Source organism: Myxine glutinosa, chromosome 13, assembly GCF_964187855.1.
Source record: "Myxine glutinosa chromosome 13, kmMyxGlut1.1, whole genome shotgun sequence".
Lineage (NCBI taxonomy): Eukaryota > Metazoa > Chordata > Myxini > Myxiniformes > Myxinidae > Myxine > Myxine glutinosa.
The window spans coordinates 49,900,048-49,922,935 of record NC_136273.1 but is presented as its reverse complement, the minus strand read 5'-3'; the positions used below and the strand labels follow the sequence as shown (position 1 = coordinate 49,922,935).

General features: G+C 43.3%; 2 protein-coding genes across 2 annotated transcripts in view; both read right to left on the bottom strand.

Annotated features, from left to right (window-relative positions):
* LOC144888216 (uncharacterized) overlaps positions 1-11,550 on the bottom strand; it is a 117,765-nt gene extending 106,215 nt beyond the window's left edge. The window contains exon 1 of the mRNA XM_078767447.1: positions 11,443-11,550. Within this exon, the coding sequence (XP_078623573.1) occupies positions 11,443-11,449 (7 nt within the window). The 5' untranslated portion in view covers positions 11,450-11,550. The remainder of the gene's footprint in view (positions 1-11,442) is intronic.
* Positions 11,551-14,911: 3,361 nt separating this feature from the next.
* LOC137438926 (lys-63-specific deubiquitinase BRCC36-like) overlaps positions 14,912-22,888 on the bottom strand; it is a 67,877-nt gene continuing 59,900 nt past the window's right edge. The window contains exon 5 of the mRNA XM_078767448.1: positions 14,912-15,897. Within this exon, the coding sequence (XP_078623574.1) occupies positions 15,842-15,897 (56 nt within the window). The 3' untranslated portion in view covers positions 14,912-15,841. The remainder of the gene's footprint in view (positions 15,898-22,888) is intronic.

The window sequence follows — 22,888 nt, the reverse complement described above, 5'->3', positions numbered from 1 at the left end:
TACTCAATTAGCCGACCTCGGAAACCAGTGAACTGGTACTCAATTAGCCGACCTCGGAAGGATGAGCAGGCTGAGTCAACCCCCCTGGCGTTAATTCAGCGATCGACCGGGATTCGAACCCAGGATCCTGGGATCCTAAGCCGGCACCCTAGCCGCTAGCCCAACACCAGGGCCAACACCAACCAACCACCAGGCAAGCAATAAAAGCAATGAAGAGTAGAAAAGCAGGAGGGCCGACGGCAGTTGTGGGAGATATGTTGAAGGCAGCGGGAAGTTGGGGTGTGAAGAGAATGACAGAGATCTGTAATCTGGTGGTGAAAGAATGCCGCATTCCAGTGAATTGGGAACTGAGTACCCTCGTCCCTCTATACAAGGGAAAAGGTGACTCTCTGGACTGTTGATCGTATCGAGCGATAAAGTTATTGGAGCATGGAATGAAGGTAATGGAAAGGGTGTTGGAGAGGAGGATAAGGAAGAAAGTGAAGATCGACGAAATGCATTTTGGATTTATGCCAGGAAGAGGAACGACAGACGTGCTTTTTATTGTAAGGCAGTTGCAGGAGAAGTACATGGAGAAGAGGAAGAAGTTGTTTCTTTGGTTTGTTGATCTGGAGAAAGCATTCAATAGCGTTCCATGCGAAGTAGTGACATGTGCATTGAGGAAGTTAGGAGTGGAGGAATGGTTGATCAGAGTGGTGATGGCAATGTACGAGAGAGCGTGCACAGCGGTAAGGACAAAGGACGGGAGCAGTGGTGCATTTCAGCTGAAGGTGGGAGTGCATCAGGGGTCGGTACTAAGTCCACTACTATTTGTAGCTGTGATGGAGGTGCTGGCTCGGAATGTAGAGGAGGGTTTGCCGTGGGAGTTGTATGCAGATGATCTGGTGTTGATGGCGGAAAGTATGGATGGACTGAAGGAGAAGATGAACAAGTAGAAGGAATGTATGGAGACAAAATGTCTGAAGGTGAATATAAGAAAAACGAAGGTGATGGCAAGTGGTAAAGCATGTGGTGAAGTGGAAAGAACTGGGAAGTGACCTCGTGCTGTGTGCAGGAAGGGTGTCGGAGTGAACTCCATTCAATGTACAATGTGCGCTGAGTGGGTTCATCAAAAATGTCGTGGGCTGCGAGGGTCATTAACCAGTGTGGCAGCTGCATTCAAATGTAAGGTGTGCACATAGGGAGCTGCAGATGGAGGAAATGTTGAGTTCCATCTTGGAGACAGCGTGAAGCTGGAAGGTGTGAAAACATTTTGCTACCTAGGAGCCATGCTGAATGGAGAAGGTGGATCAGACTCAGCAATGCTTGATGAAGTGAGATGTGCATGGAAGAAGTTTCGGGAACTGAGTGGCATGCTGACGAGGAGGGGAGTGTCGTTGAAGCTGAAGGGAAAGGTGTATGCTGCATGTGTGAGAAGTGTTATGATTTATGAAAGCGAGACATGGGTAATGAATGTGGAGCAGCAACAAAGGCTGGAAAGGGTGGAAATGCGAATGGTTCGGTGGATGTGCGGTGTATTGTTGAGAGAGAGGAAGACAAATGATGAATTGCGAAAGATGATGGGAATATAACCTGTGATGGATGCTGTGAAGAGAAAGAGGTTGAGATGGTTTGGTCATGTGTTGAGGAAGGATGAAAGTTACTGGTTGAGAAGAGTGATGGAAATGAATGTCGAAGGAAGTAGAGGACGGGGAAGACCGAGAAAGACTTGAGTAAAGGTGGTGGAAGAGGAAATGCGGGCAAGGGGTTTATCAAGGGGAGATGCAGAAAATAGGGCAAAATGGAGAAGATTGTCATGGGGCCACTCGGCTAACCCCCGCTCTAGCAGGGAAAATGGCCTTTAAATGCCTGTTGTTAAAAACATTTCATTCAAAAAACGTGTCTCCGAGCAGTTCCCATGGAAGTAAGAATTCAGTTCAAAACTATTATTAAGTTCAATTTAAAAAAACAACCTCAGAGTGAGAATTACAGCGTCACTTAAATAAATGTATATATATAATATATATAACCACCTTTAGAGGCCATTTTTCCCCACAAGCGGGGGTTGGCCTTTTTCGGGAACCGTGGTTGTTGTTGTTTTTCGGTCCCCTTTTTGAAGCAATGTTTTACGGCCGGATGCCCTTCCTGACGCCAACCCTTTTTGCCGCCTTTAACGACAAACAGGGAATTACCAGTGAACTGGTCCTCAATTAGCCGACCTCGGAAGGATGACAGGCTGAGTCAACCCCCCTGGCGTTAATTCAGCGATCGACCGGGATTCGAACCCAGGATCCTAGGATCCTAAGCTGGCACCCTAGCCGCTAGCCCAACACCAGGGTTAGCCCAACACCAGGGCCACTTGTACCCACCCAACACCCAACACCCAACAACACCCAACACCAGTAACTAGCCCAACAACACCAACACCAGGGTATATATACACTTGTAAAATCGCAACATGTACTACATCGTCAGATTTAATTCCAGATTTGGAGATTATTTCGTTTACAGCATCAAATCCACATATCCGAATCCAGATTTTGATGATATTGTTACGTTTGTTGGGGGTAAGCAGTGATTACTTTAGTCCAGGTAGAATTGCATAGATTGGTGTGCTCCGACTGTCGCGAAGAAGAAGAACCACCTCGATGTACTTTTAGTAGGGACTTTGTATTAGACCAGACTGTCGGGTTAAGTTTGTATTTTCGTCCCCAATACGAGGAGTGGGGTATGTTAATTAGCTCAGGGATTATGGGTAATTATCCCTTGTACGTCGTTACCTCTGTAATTTATTTCCTATGTCCCGTTTTGGCACCACACCGTAGACACGTAGCCACACAATCGCCCACATTTAAACGTCCTAATAAAAACATACCAGAAGTCATACATCAAGCCCTACCACTGACAACCCCGACTTGGGAAGCGCACAGGTTGGGCAGGCTGAGGCCACGCCACGATGAGCCGTGATTGGCGGGGGTTTTGATTGACGGGAAGGACTGGTAAGAAGCACACGCTGATTGGTGAAGCACGACAAATGGCGTCACAGCAGTGTGTACAAAGTAGTTGGAGCGGCGGACATTTCCCCTTCTCGTTCTGGCTGCCATAGCGAACGGTCGTTGTTGCTCCTCTCCTCCCCCTTCTCGGATTTGGGTCTGGCAGTGATGGTTGTGTGCCGGCATCTTCTCCTCGTCCCCTTGTTCGTCTGGCGTCTGGGCATTGAGAGCGAACGTTCCCTCTTGAGCCTCTTGTTACCCAGCGCTCACGAAGCGAAAACCAGGATGAAGCATTCATGTGCGTACGTGTGCCGTGTGCTGTGTCTGCATTTAAAAAATTCATTTTCTCGGCAACCGTTGGTCCGATTGACATGAAATTTTCACCATAGGAGGGCCTCCTCCTGCAGAATATTTTAATGATTATTATGACGTCATATCTCATGTGGTACAGGCGCTATCTTGGAAAAACTTCGCACCTCTATATCTCTGAAACCACTCCATGGAAAAAATTGAGACCTGGCTCATTGTCAACTACTCCCCATGGGGAATAAGATATGTAATGATGATGTCATCGGTGCCTTCGTTATGACATCATAATTTGACAAATACAACACTTATCCATCCAATCATTATTTTAAAAATTTCAGCAACTGTTGGTCTAATAGACACGAAAATCTCACCATCGGAGCGCCTCCTCCTTTAGAATATTTTAATCATAATCATGACATCATAGGTCATGTGGTACAGGCGCCATCTTGGAAAAACCGAAAAATGTTGCACCTCTATATCTCCAAAACCGCTGCATGGAAAAAATTTCAACATGGCTCATTGTAAAGAACGGGAAGTAGGTGTTGTTAACGATGACATCATTGGTTCCATAATTATGATGTCATAATTCGACAGGGAAAACGCTTATTCTGATCAGATTGAAATGTATTGAGCGTGATCTCTGCAACAATTATATTTGAGAATATAAATTTATGATGTCATCGCTCACGTGGTCTTGCAGCCATATTGGATCAAAGAAAAAAAATGTTCAAAAACAGAAGAGTTGGCTCGCAACAAGTTGACTGCGCAGCGTAAGTATTCTATGAATACCATCTAGTTCCAAAAAGAGATAGTGGATGGTTGTGTTTCGGTCTCTGCATGGGGAGGCTTCATCGCGAGCGCCGTGTTCCGGCATCGGGCTGGTGTTCATGAGACGGAAGAGCCACGGACGGAGAGCTGCGGTTTTCCCCAAGCAAGAACGACGAGCTGTGCGACAATTCCTGTTTGTTTCGCGCGCGAGGCCCAGAGTGAGCGCGACACACCTCAAGGCCTGGTTTTTACTGCCCACGCACTGTGCGGAAGAGCGTGTGCATTTTACCGTGAAGGCCTGAGACGACTTTGAAGATTCCTGGCAAGACGCACCCATCAGTGAGTTAAGTGCACACAGACGCATATTTATTTCCAGTTATTTTATCCTTCGTCTGTTTTCAAGTCTGTTTGTGGGGACGTCCCGTATAGGAATTTAGTTTATTGTGCATTTTCTTTGTACCGGCATTTATTTAAATAAAGCTGTTATTTTTTGACATTTTAAATCCGTTTTCGTTTGAGTTATGTTTTGCAGGTTTGGGGACTGGCAGTGTGATCCGTGATGGTAAGCGCTCCGGTCTCCCCTCCGTCTTGCTTCCCCCCACGCTTATTATCTGCCATTGGACTGAACGCTTCGGAGTTAAAGCTCGTTTGGCCTTCCGTGCTACCCAAAGGTGCTCACCAAGGGTAGACACGCGACAATATGCTTCAATTATGGAATGATAAGGCAAGGCAAGGCACGTTTGAGTAGGCCGAAACAAAATGGCGGCTTAAGAACCCAGCGAGGTGCAGTGGGATAACCAAGATGGTGGGCCGCCATATTGGTAAGCCACCACATCGGGTTTTTTTCTTATGAGTACGTCATGAATCATCCTCAAAAGGGTGTTATAACACACCCAAACACCCAGTTTTCATCCTGGCAATCTGTTGGCATTCCAGGTGTATGCATGCAAAGTTTAGGGCCACTAGGTTTCATGATTTTGGAGTTATGGAGGAGACGGACGGACGGACGGACACTGCCTTTTATTATTATAGACTAGCAAAAGTACCCGGAGTTGCCGGATAACAACGAGTCGTTTCCTGACGGGAATATGATATACGCAAGCTGGGTCCATCATCTTGAGGGAATTTTAAAATTCCCTCTACAGTGGGTGCAGGTACAGTGGACTCTGATGGAGTGGAGTGACACCCTATTCCCTGCAAGTGGGAATGAAGTAAAAAAAATTATTTTTAAGTTGATGGGGATTTTCCCTGTTTTCCAACCGGGGAACTTGTTAGCCGATGTCTGTGACTTAGGGGTGTGCTACGATGACCACGACAGCACTTGGATTCCGGCTCCAGATCGATTGCCCGAATAATCCTCGAGGATTCCAAATAATCCTCTTCCTCGGTATAATAAGGGCTCAAAAGGGGATCCTCATGCTCTTCCTGATACGCAAGTGTTCACCCGACACACTGTCCATATGAGTCCTGCTCTACTGGCAAAAGTTGCAGCTCCAACATGGCTTGCAATTGTGCGAGTATCGCTTTGCGCCGCCTCGCTCTGCAACACACGCACAATTGGTCCCTGCGCTCTTTGTGCACCGACCAAGCCGTCGTGAGAAGAATCGCACCTGGTCCTTCGATCGTTCGTTCTGCACTACATGCAGCAACTATAAGCGCCGACCTGAAAACGCCGAGAGAGACGCCACGAGCACGAGACCTCGCGATGTATTTATCAGAAATCACTGCAATGTAAAAATTGCACCTCGTTTGTTCCCGGCACAAAGGGAGTACGAAACAAAGGCTCCCTCAGCAGCCGGCTGAGATTTATTTGCACGATTGGGGGGGAAGAGGGAGGGGGGACTGGACAATTTGGGGGAAAAAAAGTTCCCCTCGATACTGAACGAAAAACACATACGCACACACACATACATACACACACACGCACACACACAAACACGCGAATGCACGTGCACATACACAAACATGAGCGTGCATGCGCACATACACACACATGCACAAACACACATGCACAAACACACCTACACACACACGTTCGTAGTCAACGTGTGGCCCTGAATGGGTTTCTCTCATCTCCTCTTCCTGTTCAGGCTGGAGTTCCCCAAGGTAGTGTTCTGGGCCCTGTGCTTTTTCTGGTCTTCATAAATGATCTCTCTGACTCTCTTGAAAATCCTCTCTATCTCTTTGCTGACGACTCTACTCTCTGTCGCTCCATTCCTCATCCCTCAGATCGGCAGTCTGCAGCCTCCTCACTCTCTGCAGACCTGGACAAAATCACAGACTGGGCAAACAAATGGAATATGTCTTTCAATCCTGATAAATCTCACACTCTTACGATGTCTCTCCGAAAAGACCGACTGGACAACCCTCCCATCCACTTTCTGAATAATTCTCTCCAAGAAGTTCTGTCACTCAAGCTTTTGGGTCTCACTATTTGCCATGATCTTTCCTGGGAAAACCACATTTCAAATCTGGCCTCCAAAGCCAGTCGCCGACTGGGCATCCTCCGTCGTGCGAAGTCCTTCCTTGGCACACCTGAGCTCCTCACCACATACAAGGCTTTCATCCGCAGCTCTATGGAATACTGCTCTCCCCTCTGGTCTAGTGCTCCTGCCTCACACCAAGCTCGTCTTCACGCTGTTGAAACCAAAGCGTTCAGAATCATTGGAATCTCCCGCGATGAAGCTAACTCCAAGGGCCTTTCACTCCCTCACCGCAGGCAGGTTGGTGGTCTTTCCATCTTCTACCGACTCCTCTCTGGCCTTGCCCCCCTCAGCTCTCTCTGGGCTCTGTCCCCCAAATATTCCTACAGGTCGCACAAGATCTGCCTGCAACCCTCTTATGGTTAAACTGCCAAAACCAAGACTTTCTGCTCACCTTCACTCCTTCATTCCTCTTTTCTCCCTCCTCTGGAACAAACTCCCTCACTCTCTTCAATTCCACTCCACCCTCCAGGTCTTTAAAACAGCTGTTCACCACCATCTCTTATCCTCCCCCATCCAAAACCTTGATCTTTTCTACCCCTGCTGATTTCGGTCCCCTTGTGTTTTATACCTCTCCCTTCCCTTTTATACCCTTCCCACGCCTCCTCCCCCCAAGCCCTCTCCCTCCCACACTTCTCCCTGCTCTCAAATGTTGTGGTTGTGTGCTTCCCCTTCTCTCCCCATCTTGTCTTCCGCTCCCTCTTTTTGTATATTTTGTTTGTCTGGTTGATTTGTTTGTGAAATAAATGTTAGCTCTTTCACGAGCCTCGATTCAGTATACAAAAACAAACAAAAAAAAACCACACACACGTACACATGTACACACACACACGCACGTACACACACACACACACGTACATACATACACGTACACACACGTGTGCACACACACACATACACACACATACATGCACGTACATACATACACGTACACACACACACACACACACACACACACACATTTTAGGGGTACTGGTGCTGGTGCTGGTAATGGGGGGTGTGGGTTTGAGCTATGTCTGTCTGCATGCCAAGATAACAGTACTTCGCACCCATCTCCTTTGCTAAAGCTTTACCAACTGTCAATAAACACTCCTTGATTCTCTGTAATTGGATACCGTGGAATGGGGTGAATAGGTCCTTGCACACACACACGTGCACACACACACACACACACACACACACACACACACACACACACACACACACACACACACACACACACACACACATACATTTTAGGGGTACTGGCGCTGGTCATGGGGGATGTGGGTTTGAGCTATGTGTCTGCATGCCAAGATAACAGTACTCCGCACCCATCTCCTTTGTTAAAGCTTTCCCAACTGTCAATAAACACTCCTTGATTCTCTGTAATTGGATACCGTGAAATGGGTTGAATAGGGACAGCAAGGTGAATAGGGACACAAACTGAAAAAAGTTCGGAAATTTTTTCGCTGAAAATTGATAACCATGTTGGAACCCATTTGTGGATCGGTCCCATCGGCCGATGGGTCTGCGCCATCTGCGGATGTGTTGTTCACCTTGAAGGAATGTGTATGCATCAATGGTGGATGAGTATGTTTATTTGAACCTAAAAATAAGCAATTGATGTCATAAATGTTTATAAAGCAGTCCGTGACATGTGGTTTGTCGATAACCGTTTGTCGATAAGATAAAAATAAGATAATGTCGCTCCATTTAAATAAGATAATGTCGCTCTCCATTGTTTATACAGCAATTCCTGGCATGCCTTAATCACCCCAAAGCTAAAGATGAAGGTGTGGCTTCGTAATCGGGGCATTGTCAATTATATAAACACAATAACGCATTATGTGATTCTATGAGGCCCTCAGTGTTTATGTAAAACGTCTTGTGTCTGGCGTGTGAATAGACATGGTATAAATATGGCCTGGGTCACGTTTTCAATCATTCCCATCATTGCATTCAACATGGATACAATACGACAACGTCAAGTTTGTGATGAACTTGTTGCAAAAGTTATCGGCAGTAAACGCTCACCGGTTATTACGGACGAAATATTACGGACGCATCCACAGATGGGTCAGACCCATCGGCCGATGGGACCGATCCACAGATGGGTTCCAACAACCATACTGATTTGTTGATATTTGGGTTGAAAGTGTTCTCTTGTTTAAAAAAAAAAAAGCCACTTATAGTCCCTATTAACCCCATATATGGGTTAAATAGGAATAAATAGGATTTTTATGACTGTCCCTATTCACCACGTTTTACGGGTGAATAGGGACAGTCACTAATACAAAAAAAACAAGCGTTATGCCGAGGTCCCCGTTGGTGAAGTGATGCGAGTTGACAAAGTGGAAGAAGCAAGGCGGCCATCTTGGATATTGACGTGGCGACCCAATTTTCAATAGGGTTCTTCCTTATGCGTAGATACACCCACACACCAGATTAGAAGTTGGTACTTCGCTTATTTTTCAAGATATTTCGCTCACAAGGTTCAGACATACATGGCATCAGACATACATGGCGGCGGCCATCTTGGATTTTGACATGGGTTGCACCCACACACCAAATTCGAATGCGGTCCTTCGCTTACGCGCGCACGCATGCTCGCACGGACGGACGGATGGACGGACACACGGAGGGAGGGGAAAACCATAGTCCCCCTTTCGCTCCGCGGTGCGACGGGAGACAATAATAATCAAGAAATAGGGACAGTTTGGAGAAACGTTTTATCCCATATTTTTTTTCATTGGCACCGTGGTTTATATTATGGGTGCATATTATGTGCATCCATCTGAGCTATCAATTTAGCAATAAGTTGGAAACTCAGGATTGTTTCTTGATTATTATTTTTTTGTATTAGTGACCGTCCCTATTCACCCGTAAAACGGGGTGAATAGGGACAGTCATAAAAATCCTATTTATTCCTATTTAACCCATATATGGGGTTAATAGGGACTATAAGTTGCTTTTTAAAAAAACAAGAGAACACTTTCAACCCAAATATCAACAAATCGGTATGGTTATCAATTTTCAGCGAAAAAAGTTTCCGAACTTTTTTTCAGTTTGTGTCCCTATTCACCTTGCTGTCCCTATTCACCCCATTTCACGGTACCTGATTTACCACCTATTTACTCAAGATACGACGCACACCAACTTTTTGGTTGCAGGATATCTCAAAACGTTATGGACAATGGGGATCAAATTTGCTTGACAGTTTTGGTGTGTGACAAGGACGAAATCATTCGATTTTGGTGAAGATCCAAATCCGGATACTATAATTTTGTCAACGAATCTTCACCATGGAGAGATAGGGACAAAAACTATATATAGCACGATATCTCAAAAAGTTGTGGACGGATTCCGCCGAAACTTAATGAACATGTTGTGTGTGTGACAAGGAAGAATTGATTCCATTTTGGTGAAGATTTGAATTAGAATCCGTACACGAGAATTTTAAAAGTGATTCTTCACCATTGAGTGAAAGGGTCAGCAGAAACGTTATGTAGCATGACGTATAAGAAAATGGTGGACGAATGATGACAAAATGAAACTATTATTTATAGTGTAGCAGCATAGCAAACCTGTTGTGCATTTTGTGATACAAGCACCAAATTTGGCACAAATGTACATTAATATGTTGCGAACATTTTCAGATATTGGGCCACTTGAAATTCCGTAATTTTTTTTTTCAAATTTTTTCAAATTTCGTAATTTCAAATTTTTCGGGTGACACCGTCACAATTTCGGTCTTCGAGGCCGGCCGGTATAGTGGGGCGGCTTAGCCCAAATATTCAAAAGAATTGTGCATTTTGTGATACAAGCACCAAATTTGGCACAAATGTACATTAATATGTTGCGAACATTGTGTGGTCAGCAATGAAGACGAGAGTCTGAATTACATGTATGCAAAAGACCTTGTGAACCAGTGAAGCAAATACACGGGTAAGCATGAATTAAATCTAGGGCATGATATAATTTCCATGATGTTTACCTCTACACTCAATGGTGGAAGGAGGTAATGTTTTGATCCCAGCTTGTCTGTATGTCTGTTTGTCTGTTAGTCCACAAAATTCCAGACAAAGCTTGTAGTAGTGGTAGTTGTAGTGGTAGTGGTGATAACAGAAATTGTTATATAGAACTGAACTTATATTATTATTATATGCAGAAAATAACTTCATTTCTATATGCCCTGCAGTGGACAGGTTAATTGGTTTATGCACTGAAGGGGTCACCCTGGTGTGCACTGCTGTGTTCTGCCTCACTGAGTTGTTCAGGTATGATGTACTCAGCACAAGCTTCCGGTCGGCCCGGAGGTGGGGGTGCGGGGCCTGTCACGGAACGTCAAAACAAACGGCCTGCCGGGGCCGCCCAAAAGTCGGGCGTGAGGGGCGCGTCCACTAATGGAACGCCTCTCGCTTCCCAGATCGAGGGCCACGTGGTCAGGAGAACCTCGTCCCTTCCGGTCACACTTTGCCTATCGGCCGGCCTCGAAGACCGAAATTGTGACGGTGTCACCCGAAAAATTTGAAATTACGAAATTTGAAAAAATTAGAAAAAAAAAATTACGGAATTTCAAGTGGCCCAATATCTGAAAATGTTCGCAACATATTAATGTACATTTGTGCCAAATTTGGTGCTTGTATCACAAAATGCACAATTCTTTTGAATATTTGGGCTAAGCCGCCCCACTATTAAACTATTAATAAAAACCCAACATTTTATCGTATTTTAAACTTTTAAACACTTAAATTAACTTCAACGTACAAGATCATGTACGTTGTAGTAACTACAACGTACGTACATCATGAACGTACGTACATACACCATACACGTACGCACAACGTACGTACACCATCAAACATATTTTTCAGCGTCGACTATCATCACAATCCGTTCCAAGGATCTTTTTTTTCTCTCACACTCACAGTTCATGTTGCGACGACCATGTACGGAGCAACCAGGTATCTGGACGTCCGAAGAAACCAGAGGGGACGATTAAAGTGTTTCCAGGAAATTGCTTATTTTGTGACTTTGAGTCGTGACGTGATGACCAAAAAACAAGTCAAATGCATGGGCGGACACACCCCAGGACCATGCGAATCATTTCTCATCAGTGACGTCGATGGGTTTTCTTCCTTTTTTCCCCCCAATTTCAAAATATCTTCACTCTGTGTTTTGTCCAAGATGCCTTCGTTTTGACACTTGGAAATTTGGAAATTTGGAAATGGTGCCGGTGATAGCTTGCCTTCTTTTCACAAACACGTCGTGGGATATTTAACGTCCACCAACTAAGGCTGGCAGACAAGATGCCAGTTCGATGCCCATCCGAGGGACGGCACACACACTGAGGAATCAACCTCCTACCTGTGAAACACCGGGATGACAGTTTATAACTGCGTCGGGGATTGAACCCCGAATGGACAGCAATCTCTCTTAACTATATACACGACATGGCCAAACGTATGTGGACACCCGAACATCACACCTGTATGTGCTCGTCGAACACCTCTTTCCAAAATCATGGCCATTAATACGGAGTTGGTCCCCCTCTCCCCCTTTGCTGCTATAACAGCCTCCACTCTTCTGGGAAGACTTTCCACTAGATGTTGGAACATTGCTGCGGGGATTTGCTTCCATTCAGCCACAAGAGCATTAGTGAAGTCAAGCACTGATGTTGGGCGATTAGGCCTGCCTTGCAGTCTGTGTTCCAATTCATCCCAAAGGTGTTCGATGGGGCTGAGGTCAGGGCTCTGTGCAGGCAAATCAGGTTCTTCCACACCGATCTCGACAAACCATTTCTGTATGGACTTCGCTTTGTGCACGGGCGCATTGTCATGCTGAAACAGGAAAGGGCCTTCCCCAACTGTTGCCACAAAGTTGGAAGCACACAATCGTCTAGAATGTCATTGTATGCTGTAGCGTTAAGATTTCCGTTCACTGGAACTAAAGGGCCGAGCCCGAACCATGAAAAACAGCCCCTGACCATTATTCCTCCTCCACCAAACATTACAGTGGGCACTTTGCATTCAGGCAGGTAGCGTTCTCCTTGCATCCGCCAAACCCAGACCTGTCCATTGGACTGCCAGATGGTGAAGCGTGATTCATCACTCCAGAGACCTCGTTTCCACTGCTAGAGTCCAATGGCGGCAAGCTTTACACCACTCCAGCTGACGATTAGCATTGCGCATGGTGATCTTATGTTTGTGTGCGGCTGCTCGGCCATGGAAGCCCATTTCATGAAGCTCCCGACGGACAGTTGTTGTGCTAACGTTGCTTCCAGTGGCAGTTTAGAACTCGGTAGTGAGTGTTGCAACCGAGAACAGAAGGATTTTTACATGCAACGCGCTTCAGCACTCGGTGGTCCCGTTCTGTGAGCTTGTGTGGCCTACCACTTCATGGCTGAGCTGTTGTTGCTCCTAGACGTTTGCATTTCACAATAACAGCACTTGCAGTTGACCGGGGCAGCTCTCGCAGGGCAGAAATTCGACGAATTGACTTGTTGTAAAGGTGGCATCCCATGACGGTGCCACGTTGAAAGTCACCGAGCTCTTCAGTATGGCCCATTCTACTGCCAATGTTTGTCTATGGAGATTGCATGGCTGTGTGCTTGATTATATATTGTCGTGTGCCTGCCCTGTGGTTCACACCGCAGGTTGACACGGAGGACCAATCGAGCTTTAACTCGGAGGCGTTCAATTCAATGGCAGACCTTCGTTATACCCGCGGGGAGCAAGTGGGGGAGAAGCCGTAAGCGCTTACCTTCACGGATCCCACCGGCAGTCTTCAAACCTGCAATAATTAATTCAACCGTCACGGAATTAAAATGGACAAAAATATCGGATTTATTTTTTAAAATGCCGGTCACAAAATAATGCACGATAAAACTATATTCCTAATTGGCGCGCTCCCACACAGACCCGATAGTCCAGCGGATAGGTACTAAAAAATGAGAGTATTGTGCATTTTATGATAATAATAATAATAATAATACATTTATTTTATATAGCGCTTTTCAAGAAGCCCAAAGATGCTTTGACAGAGTACAAAAAACAAGTGCAAAAAAGACAAAAATCAATAGGTAAATAATCAAAGCGAAAGGAAGGAGAAGGAGAAGAGATAGTCAGGGGTTAAATGCTGTGGGTTAAATGTTGAATGCAGTGTTGAACATCTGTGAACGAACAGTGAACGATAAAAGCATGAAACTTGGCAGACTCGTACTAGACATCATAGGGAACATTTTAAAGATTGGAGGCATTCTGGATCTATCCTGTGTCAACCGTGGCAGCCATTTTTCCAAGATGGCTGCCATCGAAAAATTTCTGCCGATAACACTGGTCAACAGTCAAATTGGTTCTGACTTATTGTCAACTGTTTTTAACTAATTTGGTGTCCAGGAATCCGAATCTGACCTTAAAATTTCGCTATCACGTAACCTTGACGTAGTACATCATAAGTGTGGAAAGAAATATTTAGAGCATGCGAATTTCTTGATTAAGTCTCAATAAGTCTATTTATTGTCACAAAAAATAATATGTACTTCAAGTTTTTATTAACATCACATAAAAAAATGTAAATCTCCAAAAATAATATGAACTTCATAAAATATCACAAAAAACAAGCATTCTGAGTATTGCGCTGCAATACATGTCCCCTACCGGCAGTCTGTCATCCGGAAAACTGTTGGGGGAATTATATAATTACCAACTCACGGTCTGAGGTAACTCGGCTAAAAATTATCCGATTTTTACCAAATAAAGTTTATGAATGGTTGCACAGACCCCTACTTCTCACTAAAAGTGGAAACAGAATGTAAATTGGAGTTAAAATAAGCCCGCAAGGTTGCTCCGTGGAGCAGCCTGCACGTATTGCACGATGTGTGAATTATATAATTACCAACTCACGGTCTGAGGTACTCGGCTAAAAATTATCCAATTTGCACCAAATAAACTTTATGAATGGTTGCACAGACCCCTACTTCTCACTAAAAGTGGAAACAGAATGTAAATTGGAGTTAAAACAAGGAATATTAACAGCTTTTACTTACCGCACTCCAAATTATAGTCCGGAAAACTGTTGGGGAAATTACCAAAGTTCAAAGTGCCATAACTTTGTCAAAAATGATCGAAACGTCGTGAAGTTCGAACTTGCTCTGTAACTTATCATGAGGAAACCATGTAACAAGTTTGAAATCATTAGCATTAAGAGTTTAGAAAAAAAGTCCGGAAAACTGTTCTTTGCGTGACGGACTGACAGACGGAGGGACGGCGTGCAAACCTATAGTCCCATCCGGTAGGGGACTAATAATATGAACTTTAAGTTTTTATTTACATCACATAAAAAAATGTAAATCTCCAAAAATAATATGAACTTTATAAAATATCACAAAAAATAAAATGAACTTCAAGTTTTTATTTACATCACATTAAAAGTGCTTCTGAACTTTACTTTTGCGTTTGTAGGAGCAATCACTTTCACGCTGTAAAGTCCAACAGTAGTCGCCCATCATGTTTGGATTGAATCGGCCTTGATATCGAGTCTCCATGATGGCAATTTCCTGGTGAAACCTTTCTCCATGTTCATCACTGACATCGCTATTTGATGCAAGACTGATACCCACACAAGCAGTAGCGGACTGGGTCTTAAAACCGGCCTGGGCATCCTTCACCTAAGTCGGCCCATTATTCATTAATATGTTGCTTATCTGAGAAAATAGACAAAATGCTTGAAAAAAAAACTAAATAAAATCCACTAAAAATTAAATTTATTTTCAGTAACACAAGCACATGTCATGTCTAAGAGAGTAGGTGCCTGCGCAGTTCGCTGCTTCTGGCAGCCACACCATCAATGATATCCTTAGTTTCAAGTTTGGCCAGGATCCTTTTTTCCACAGACATCAACATGAACGGCTCAAGATGTTCTTGCGTCATTGTACTTCGCAGACGGGTTTTGATTCTCTTCAAAGCAGAGAAAGTCCGTTCACATGCCACTTGTGACACAGGCAGCGTTAGCAGCAGCTTGTCGGCAAGCCCAATGCTCTTGTAGGCATCAGTGAAGAGGTTCAACTTGAGGAGCACCTTGTAGCAGCAGAGGACAGGCTTTACATGACTTACATGTACTTGGCAGAGTCTTCCTGTCCTGTTCAGACTCACTGTCCTCCTGCACTGTATAAGCATCTGCTACTGATTGTTTCAGTGTTGATCATTGTTCTCCAAGGCTTCGCAGTTGTTCGCAAGTTCGCAGTTGTTCGCAAGTTCACAGTTGTTCGCAACTTCGCAAGTTCGCAGTTGTTTCGTGGTTGTTCCGCAGTGACACCATCATCAAATCTCAGCAAATATTTATGCAGCTCTTCCATAGCTCCCGATGGCACTGGATCAAAGTTCCTTGGGTGAAGAAGTGAGAGATAGTCAGGTTCACTATGTCAATAAATTATATTTCGTTCAAAATCATGGTAGATTAGCAAACCTATACATTTTTGGAAAGGTTATAGCACAAGGAAACTAAAAATCAATGTTTACATTTGGAGAGATACCTGTATGGTGGCCATTTTGGAAATCCAAAATGGCGGCCATACAGGTATCACCGCAAATGTAAACATTGATTTTCAGATTTTCGATGTAATAACGTTTCCAAAAATGTATAGGTTTGCTAATCTACCATGATTTTGAACGAAAAAACATAGTGAACCTGACTAGTCAGGTTCACTGTGTTAACAAATATAATTTCGTTCAAAATTTTGGGATTAGCAAACCTGTACATTTTTGGAATCATCAGAGCATGGAGAATCCGAAAATCAATGTTGGCATTTGCAGACACCTGCATGGCCGCCATTTTGGATATTCAAAATGGCCGCCATAAAATACATATTTTGCGCTATCTCGGCTTCTAGTCAACCGAGAAACTTAATTAAATATGCTAATCCTATGTTTTCTGGGTCAAGGAATCCAATAAAGGCCTCAAAATAGTGCACAGGGTTATAGAAAAGCAACAAACAAAGGTAATGGAAAACCATTGTCTTTATATTTGTGATAAAACTGTATAACATAATACATGATATTGCAAGTCCTTTGAAGTTATAGGTATGGGTTTAAAAAGCAAGAAAGCAGCCTTGTTAGTATCAGATGGAACTATAAGTCCTATACACAGGATCTACTTGGTCTATACCGTTCAGGAATATGCTTTTACACATCTTCATCACTGTCCTGAGTGTCATTTTCGCAAAGGTGTCGACGCAAATGCAAACATTAATTTTTGGATTCCTCATGCTCTGAATATTCCAAAAATGTATAGTTTTGCTAATCTACCAAAATTTTGAATGAAAAAACATAGTGAACCTGACTAGATCAGCATACAATGTTGACATTGCTGATCTGTCAAACTGCTGCTCAATGCTGCTCAGAATAGTGTCCACTATTCGGTTGTACCAATTTACACAATAGTGTCCAATTTAGCATCGTAAGTCAGTTCACGACATTGTTATCAATACCAGATCAGTAGTCAGTAGACCTATCTAACCTTACTCGGCCTATCGACTCAAAATCCTTTTAACTGTTGACTTGGTAGTTTTTACAATGAAGGAAACACGTATCGGGAGTACATACGACATAGCGATTGTGAATGTGACAGCTCTGAGGCGTCTTTCGCTTTGCATCACAGTGACGGCGAGCACCAACATGGCGGCTGTAAGACTAAAATCTGGCTTGAAGACCCCTCACCACCCAAAGCCTTCAACCAGACATATTAACACGCTCCTCCACCTTCATTCCCATTCTTCAAAGCAAAGCGGTAAAAATTGTTGTATCGCCATTATACTTGTCACTGCTGCCAACGCGACGCCATGGCATTATTCATTACATTCATTCATTCATTTAATGATCATTAAACATTATTCTTACCCTCATTAAACGTTCATTAAACATGAAACGTTCATTAAACATTAAACGTACATTAAACGATTACGAAAATAAAAACGAGAACACAAACATCGTCACAAATGTTACGTTACGTAATTCAAACCGTGAACACATCGAATATCGGAGAGGCCATTGCCCAAACGATCTGTTTTCTCTGGTACGTGTTTCTGGGCGGGTACCGTTTCAGATAAACTGGTAAAATGCCTCCCAAACGGAAAGCCTCATTAACGAAAACGTCCAAGGAAGCTGATGCAAGAAAGAAGGCTCGCCTAGACGAGGACTATCGGAAGCAGGAACAAGGACGTAACACAGCTGCACACCAGTCTCGGAGGCAGTCTGAGGAATACAGATCTGGTGAACAAGGACGTGACACAGCTGCACACGAGTCTCGGAGGCAGTCCGAGGAATCCAGATCTGGTGAACAAGGACGTGACACAGCTGCACACCAGTCTCGGACTCGGAGGCAGTCCGAGGAATACAGATCTGGTGAACAAGGACGTGACACAGCTGCACACCAGTCTCAGAGGCAGTCCGAGGAATACAGATCTGGTGAACAAGGACGTGACACAGCTGCACACCAGTCCCGGAGGCAGTCCGAGGAATACAGATCTGGTGAACAAGGACGTGACACAGGTGCACACCAGTCTCGGAGGCAGTCCGAGGAATACAGATCTGGTGAACAAGGACGTGACACAGCTGCACACCAGTCTCGGAGGCAGTCCGAGGAATACAGATCTGGTGAACAAGGACGTGACACAGCTGCACACCAGTCTCGGAGGCAGTCCGAGGAATACAGATCTGGTGAACAAGGACATGTGACACAGCTGCACACCAGTCTCGGAGGCAGTCCGAGGGATACAGATCTGGTGAACAAGGACGTGACACAGCTGCACACCAGCACAGTGATGTGGCTTTTATTGAAATTCTAAAGATACTGTTTAGATTTTGATGATTTGCGTGTGATATGATTGAACGGATGTTTATATAAATCGTTTAAATAATATAATCGTTTATATAAATCGTTTTCTCTCTCCTGTCTTTCTTTTCTTTTTTGACACCCAGATTTGTTTTTTAGCTGAGACCTGACGCTCCTGAACCGGCACTTCTCACGCTCAATTCACTGTCTGCTAGCAAGCCGTTCGGGTCTGGTTTGGGGGCAGGACCAAACCATTTCATGTAAATAGAGGGGGGGAGTTTGGGCAATACAGAGGCTCTCTGGATGTTTACTTTTTACCAAAAACAAGAAAAGAAAAAGAACTGTTAGTTTTATTGGTCTATTATTCTATTAAAGATGATAGGTTAATAATTTAATATTGAGAATTTTTCCCTAATGTTCCAATAATTTTTAGGGCCCCTGTCAGTGCAGGGCCCTTGGAATCATCCTAACTTTTCCCCCCCTTACGGCGCCCCTGCCCTTAACCATTTATACTAATCCACCAAAAAACCTTTTAGTACTGACAATTTCCAGGTTTCATGTCCTGGCAACTGGACTATTGATGTACTGCGGGAGAGAACTCGCTTTCTTTTCCCACTCCTTGGAGGCATTTTTAGTGCAACATAAAAATAAATATGTCACCCACAGGGTGAACCGTATCTTGCCAAAATGTGAAAATTCCGTTTTTTCGTCATGACGTCATCAAATGACGTCATAGCGTCAAACTGTTTACAGATCTGGGAAGCACTCATCAAGGGCATTCATATGAGGTATTACTCGATATGGTACCTACGATTTCAAAATTTGACCTTGGGGTCAATAATTTTCGACCTCCAGCGCTAACCATGAAGGTCAAGGCCGATCGCCACCAAAAACTAATCAGCTGAGCGCCGGACCATATACTAGATTCCCATGAAGTTTGGAGACGATCCGATCAAAGTTACTCAAAAAATTAGTGTTTCGTCGACCTCCATGATTGACCACAAAGTGACCTTGACCTTTGACCTTGACCTTCAAAATTTTGTGTGCTGAAGGGTATCTCTATAGGACTCTGATATGCGAAGTTACAGGAGTTTCCAATAATAACTGTGGTCTACAGAGTGATCTAAACGTGAAAAAAAAATGATTAACCACAAACAAAAAAACAAACATACAAGCTGACTAATACATCTTGCAAAAACTTCGTTTTGGCAAGATAAAAATGGGAATGAGCGCCATCAACGTGGTTTTATATATAGCGCGCGCTCTTTATCAAAGCAGAACAAATACGCCTTTAATATTAATTTATTAATAAAGTATTTTAGGTACACGCCTCATGAGGTTAAAAAGGTGCAGGTATGTTTTAACCACAATGCATGTAATGAAATACTTTACATCACAGACACGAAATTAAAAACACCTCACCACCACGATATTGAAAACACCTCACCACCACGAAATTAAAAACACCTCACCACCACGAAACTAAAAACACCTCACCACCACGAAATTGAAAACACCTCACCACCACGAAATTGAAAACACCTCACCACCACGAAATTGAAAACACCTCACCACCACGAAATTAAAAACACCTCTCCACCACGAAATTAAAAACACCTCACCATCACGAAATTAAAAACATCTCACCACCACGAAATTGAAAACACCTCTCCACCACGAAATTAAAAACACCTCTCCATCACGAAATTAAAAACACCTCACCACCACGAAATTAAAAACACCTCTCCACCACGAAATTAAAAACACCTCACCACCACGAAATTGAAAACACCTCACCACCACGAAATTAAAAACACCTCTCCACCACGAAATTAAAAACACCTCTCCATCACGAAATTAAAAACACCTCTCCACCACGAAATTAAAAACACCTCACCATCACGAAATTAAAAACACCTCTCCACCACGAAATTAAAAACACCTCACCATCACGAAATTAAAAACATCTCACCACCACGAAATTAAAAACACCTCTCCACCACGAAATTAAAAACACCTCACCATCACGAAATTAAAAACATCTCACCACCACGAAATTGAAAACACCTCTCCACCACGAAATTAAAAACACCTCTCCATCACGAAATTAAAAACACCTCACCACCACGAAATTAAAAACACCTCTCTATCACGAAATTAAAAACATCTCACCACCACGAAATTAAAAACACCTCTCCACCACGAAATTAAAAACACCTCTCCATCACGAAATTAAAAACACCTCACCACCACGAAATTAAAAACACCTCACCATCACAAAATTAAAAACACCTCACCACCACGAATATGAAAACACCTCACCACCACGAAATTAAAAACATCTCACCACCACGAAATTAAAAACACCTCACCATCACAAAATTAAAAACACCTCACCACCACGAAATTGAAAACACCTCACCACCACGAAATTAAAAACACCTCACCATCACGAAATTAAAAACACCTCTCCATCACGAAATTAAAAACACCTCACCACCACGAAATTAAAAACACCTCACCACCACGAAATTAAAAACACATCTCCATCACGAAATTAAAAACACCTCACCACCACGAAATTAAAAACACCTCACCACCACGAAATTAAAAACACCTCTCCATCACAAAATTAAAAACACCTCACCATCACGAAATTAAAAACACCTCACCACCACGAAATTAAAAACACCTCACCATCACGAAATTAAAAACACCGCACCACCACGAAATTAAAAACACCTCACCACCACGAAATTAAAAACACCTCACCATCACGAAATGAAAAACACCTCACCACCACGAAATTAAAAACACCTCACCATCACGAAATTAAAAACACCTCACCACCACGAAATTAAAAACACCGCACCACCACGAAATTAAAAACACCTCTCCATCACGAAATTAAAAACACCTCACCATCACGAAATTAAAAACACCTCACATCCACGAAATTAAAAACATCTCACCATCACGAAAGTAAAAACACCTCACCATCACGAAATTAAAAACACCTCACCACCACGAAATTAAAAACACCTCACCATCACGAAATTAAAAACACCTCACCATCACGAAATTAAAAACACCTCACCACCACAAAATTAAAAACATCTCACAATCACGAAATTGAAAACACCTCACCACCACGAAATTAAAAACACCTCACCACCACGAAATTAAAAACATCTCACCATCACGAAATTGAAAACACCTCACCACCACGAAATTAAAAACATCTCACCATCACGAAATTAAAAACATCTCACCATCACGAAATTAAAAACACCTCACCACCACGAAATTAAAAACACCTCACCACCACGAAATTAAAAACACCTCACCATCACGAAATTAAAAACACCTCACAGCCATAAAACACATAATGAAAACACCTCACAGCCACAAAACTGAAAACACCTCACCACTACGAAATTCAAAATACCTCACCACCACAAAATTAAACACACCTCACCACCACGAAATTAAAAACATCTCACCATCACGAAATTAAAAACACCTCACCACCACGAAATAAAAAACCTCACCACCACAAAATTAAAAACACGTCACCACCACGAAATTAAAAACACCTCACCACCACGAAATTAAAAACACCTCACCATCACGAAATTAAAAACATCTCACCATCACAAAATTAAAAACACCTCACCACCACGAAATTGAAAACACCTCACCACCACGAAATTAAAAACACCTCACCATCACGAAATTAAAAACACCTCTTCATCACGAAATTAAAAACACCTCACCACCACGAAATTAAAAACACCTCACCACCACGAAATTAAAAACACCTCTCCATCACGAAATTAAAAACAACTCACCACCACGAAATTAAAAACACCTCACCATCACGAAATTAAAAACACCTCACCACCACGAAATTAAAAACACCTCACCACCACGAAATTAAAAACACCTCACCACCACGAAATTAAAAACACCTCACCATCACGAAATTAAAAACACCTCACCACCACGAAATTAAAAACACCTCACCACCACGAAATTAAAAACACACCACCACGAAATTAAAAACACCTCACCACCACGAAATTGAAAACACCTCACCACCACGAAATTAAAAACACCTCACAGCCACGAAATTAAAAACACCTCACCACCACAAAATTAAAAACACCTCACCACCACGAAATTAAAAACACGTCACCACCACGAAATTAAAAACACCTCACCAACACGAAATTAAAAATACCTCACCACCACGAAATTAAAAACACCTCACCACCACAAAATTGAAAACACCTCACCACCACGAAATGAAAAACACCTCACCACCACGAAATGAAAAACACGTCACCACCACGAAATTAAAAACACCTCACAGCCACAAAATTAAAAACACCTTACCACCACAAAATTAAAAACACCTCACAGCCAAAAAACACGTAATAAAAACACCTCAGCCACGAAATTAAAAACACCTCACCACCACGAAATTGAAAACACCTCACAGCCGTAAAACATGTAATAAAAAGACCTCACAGCCATAAAACA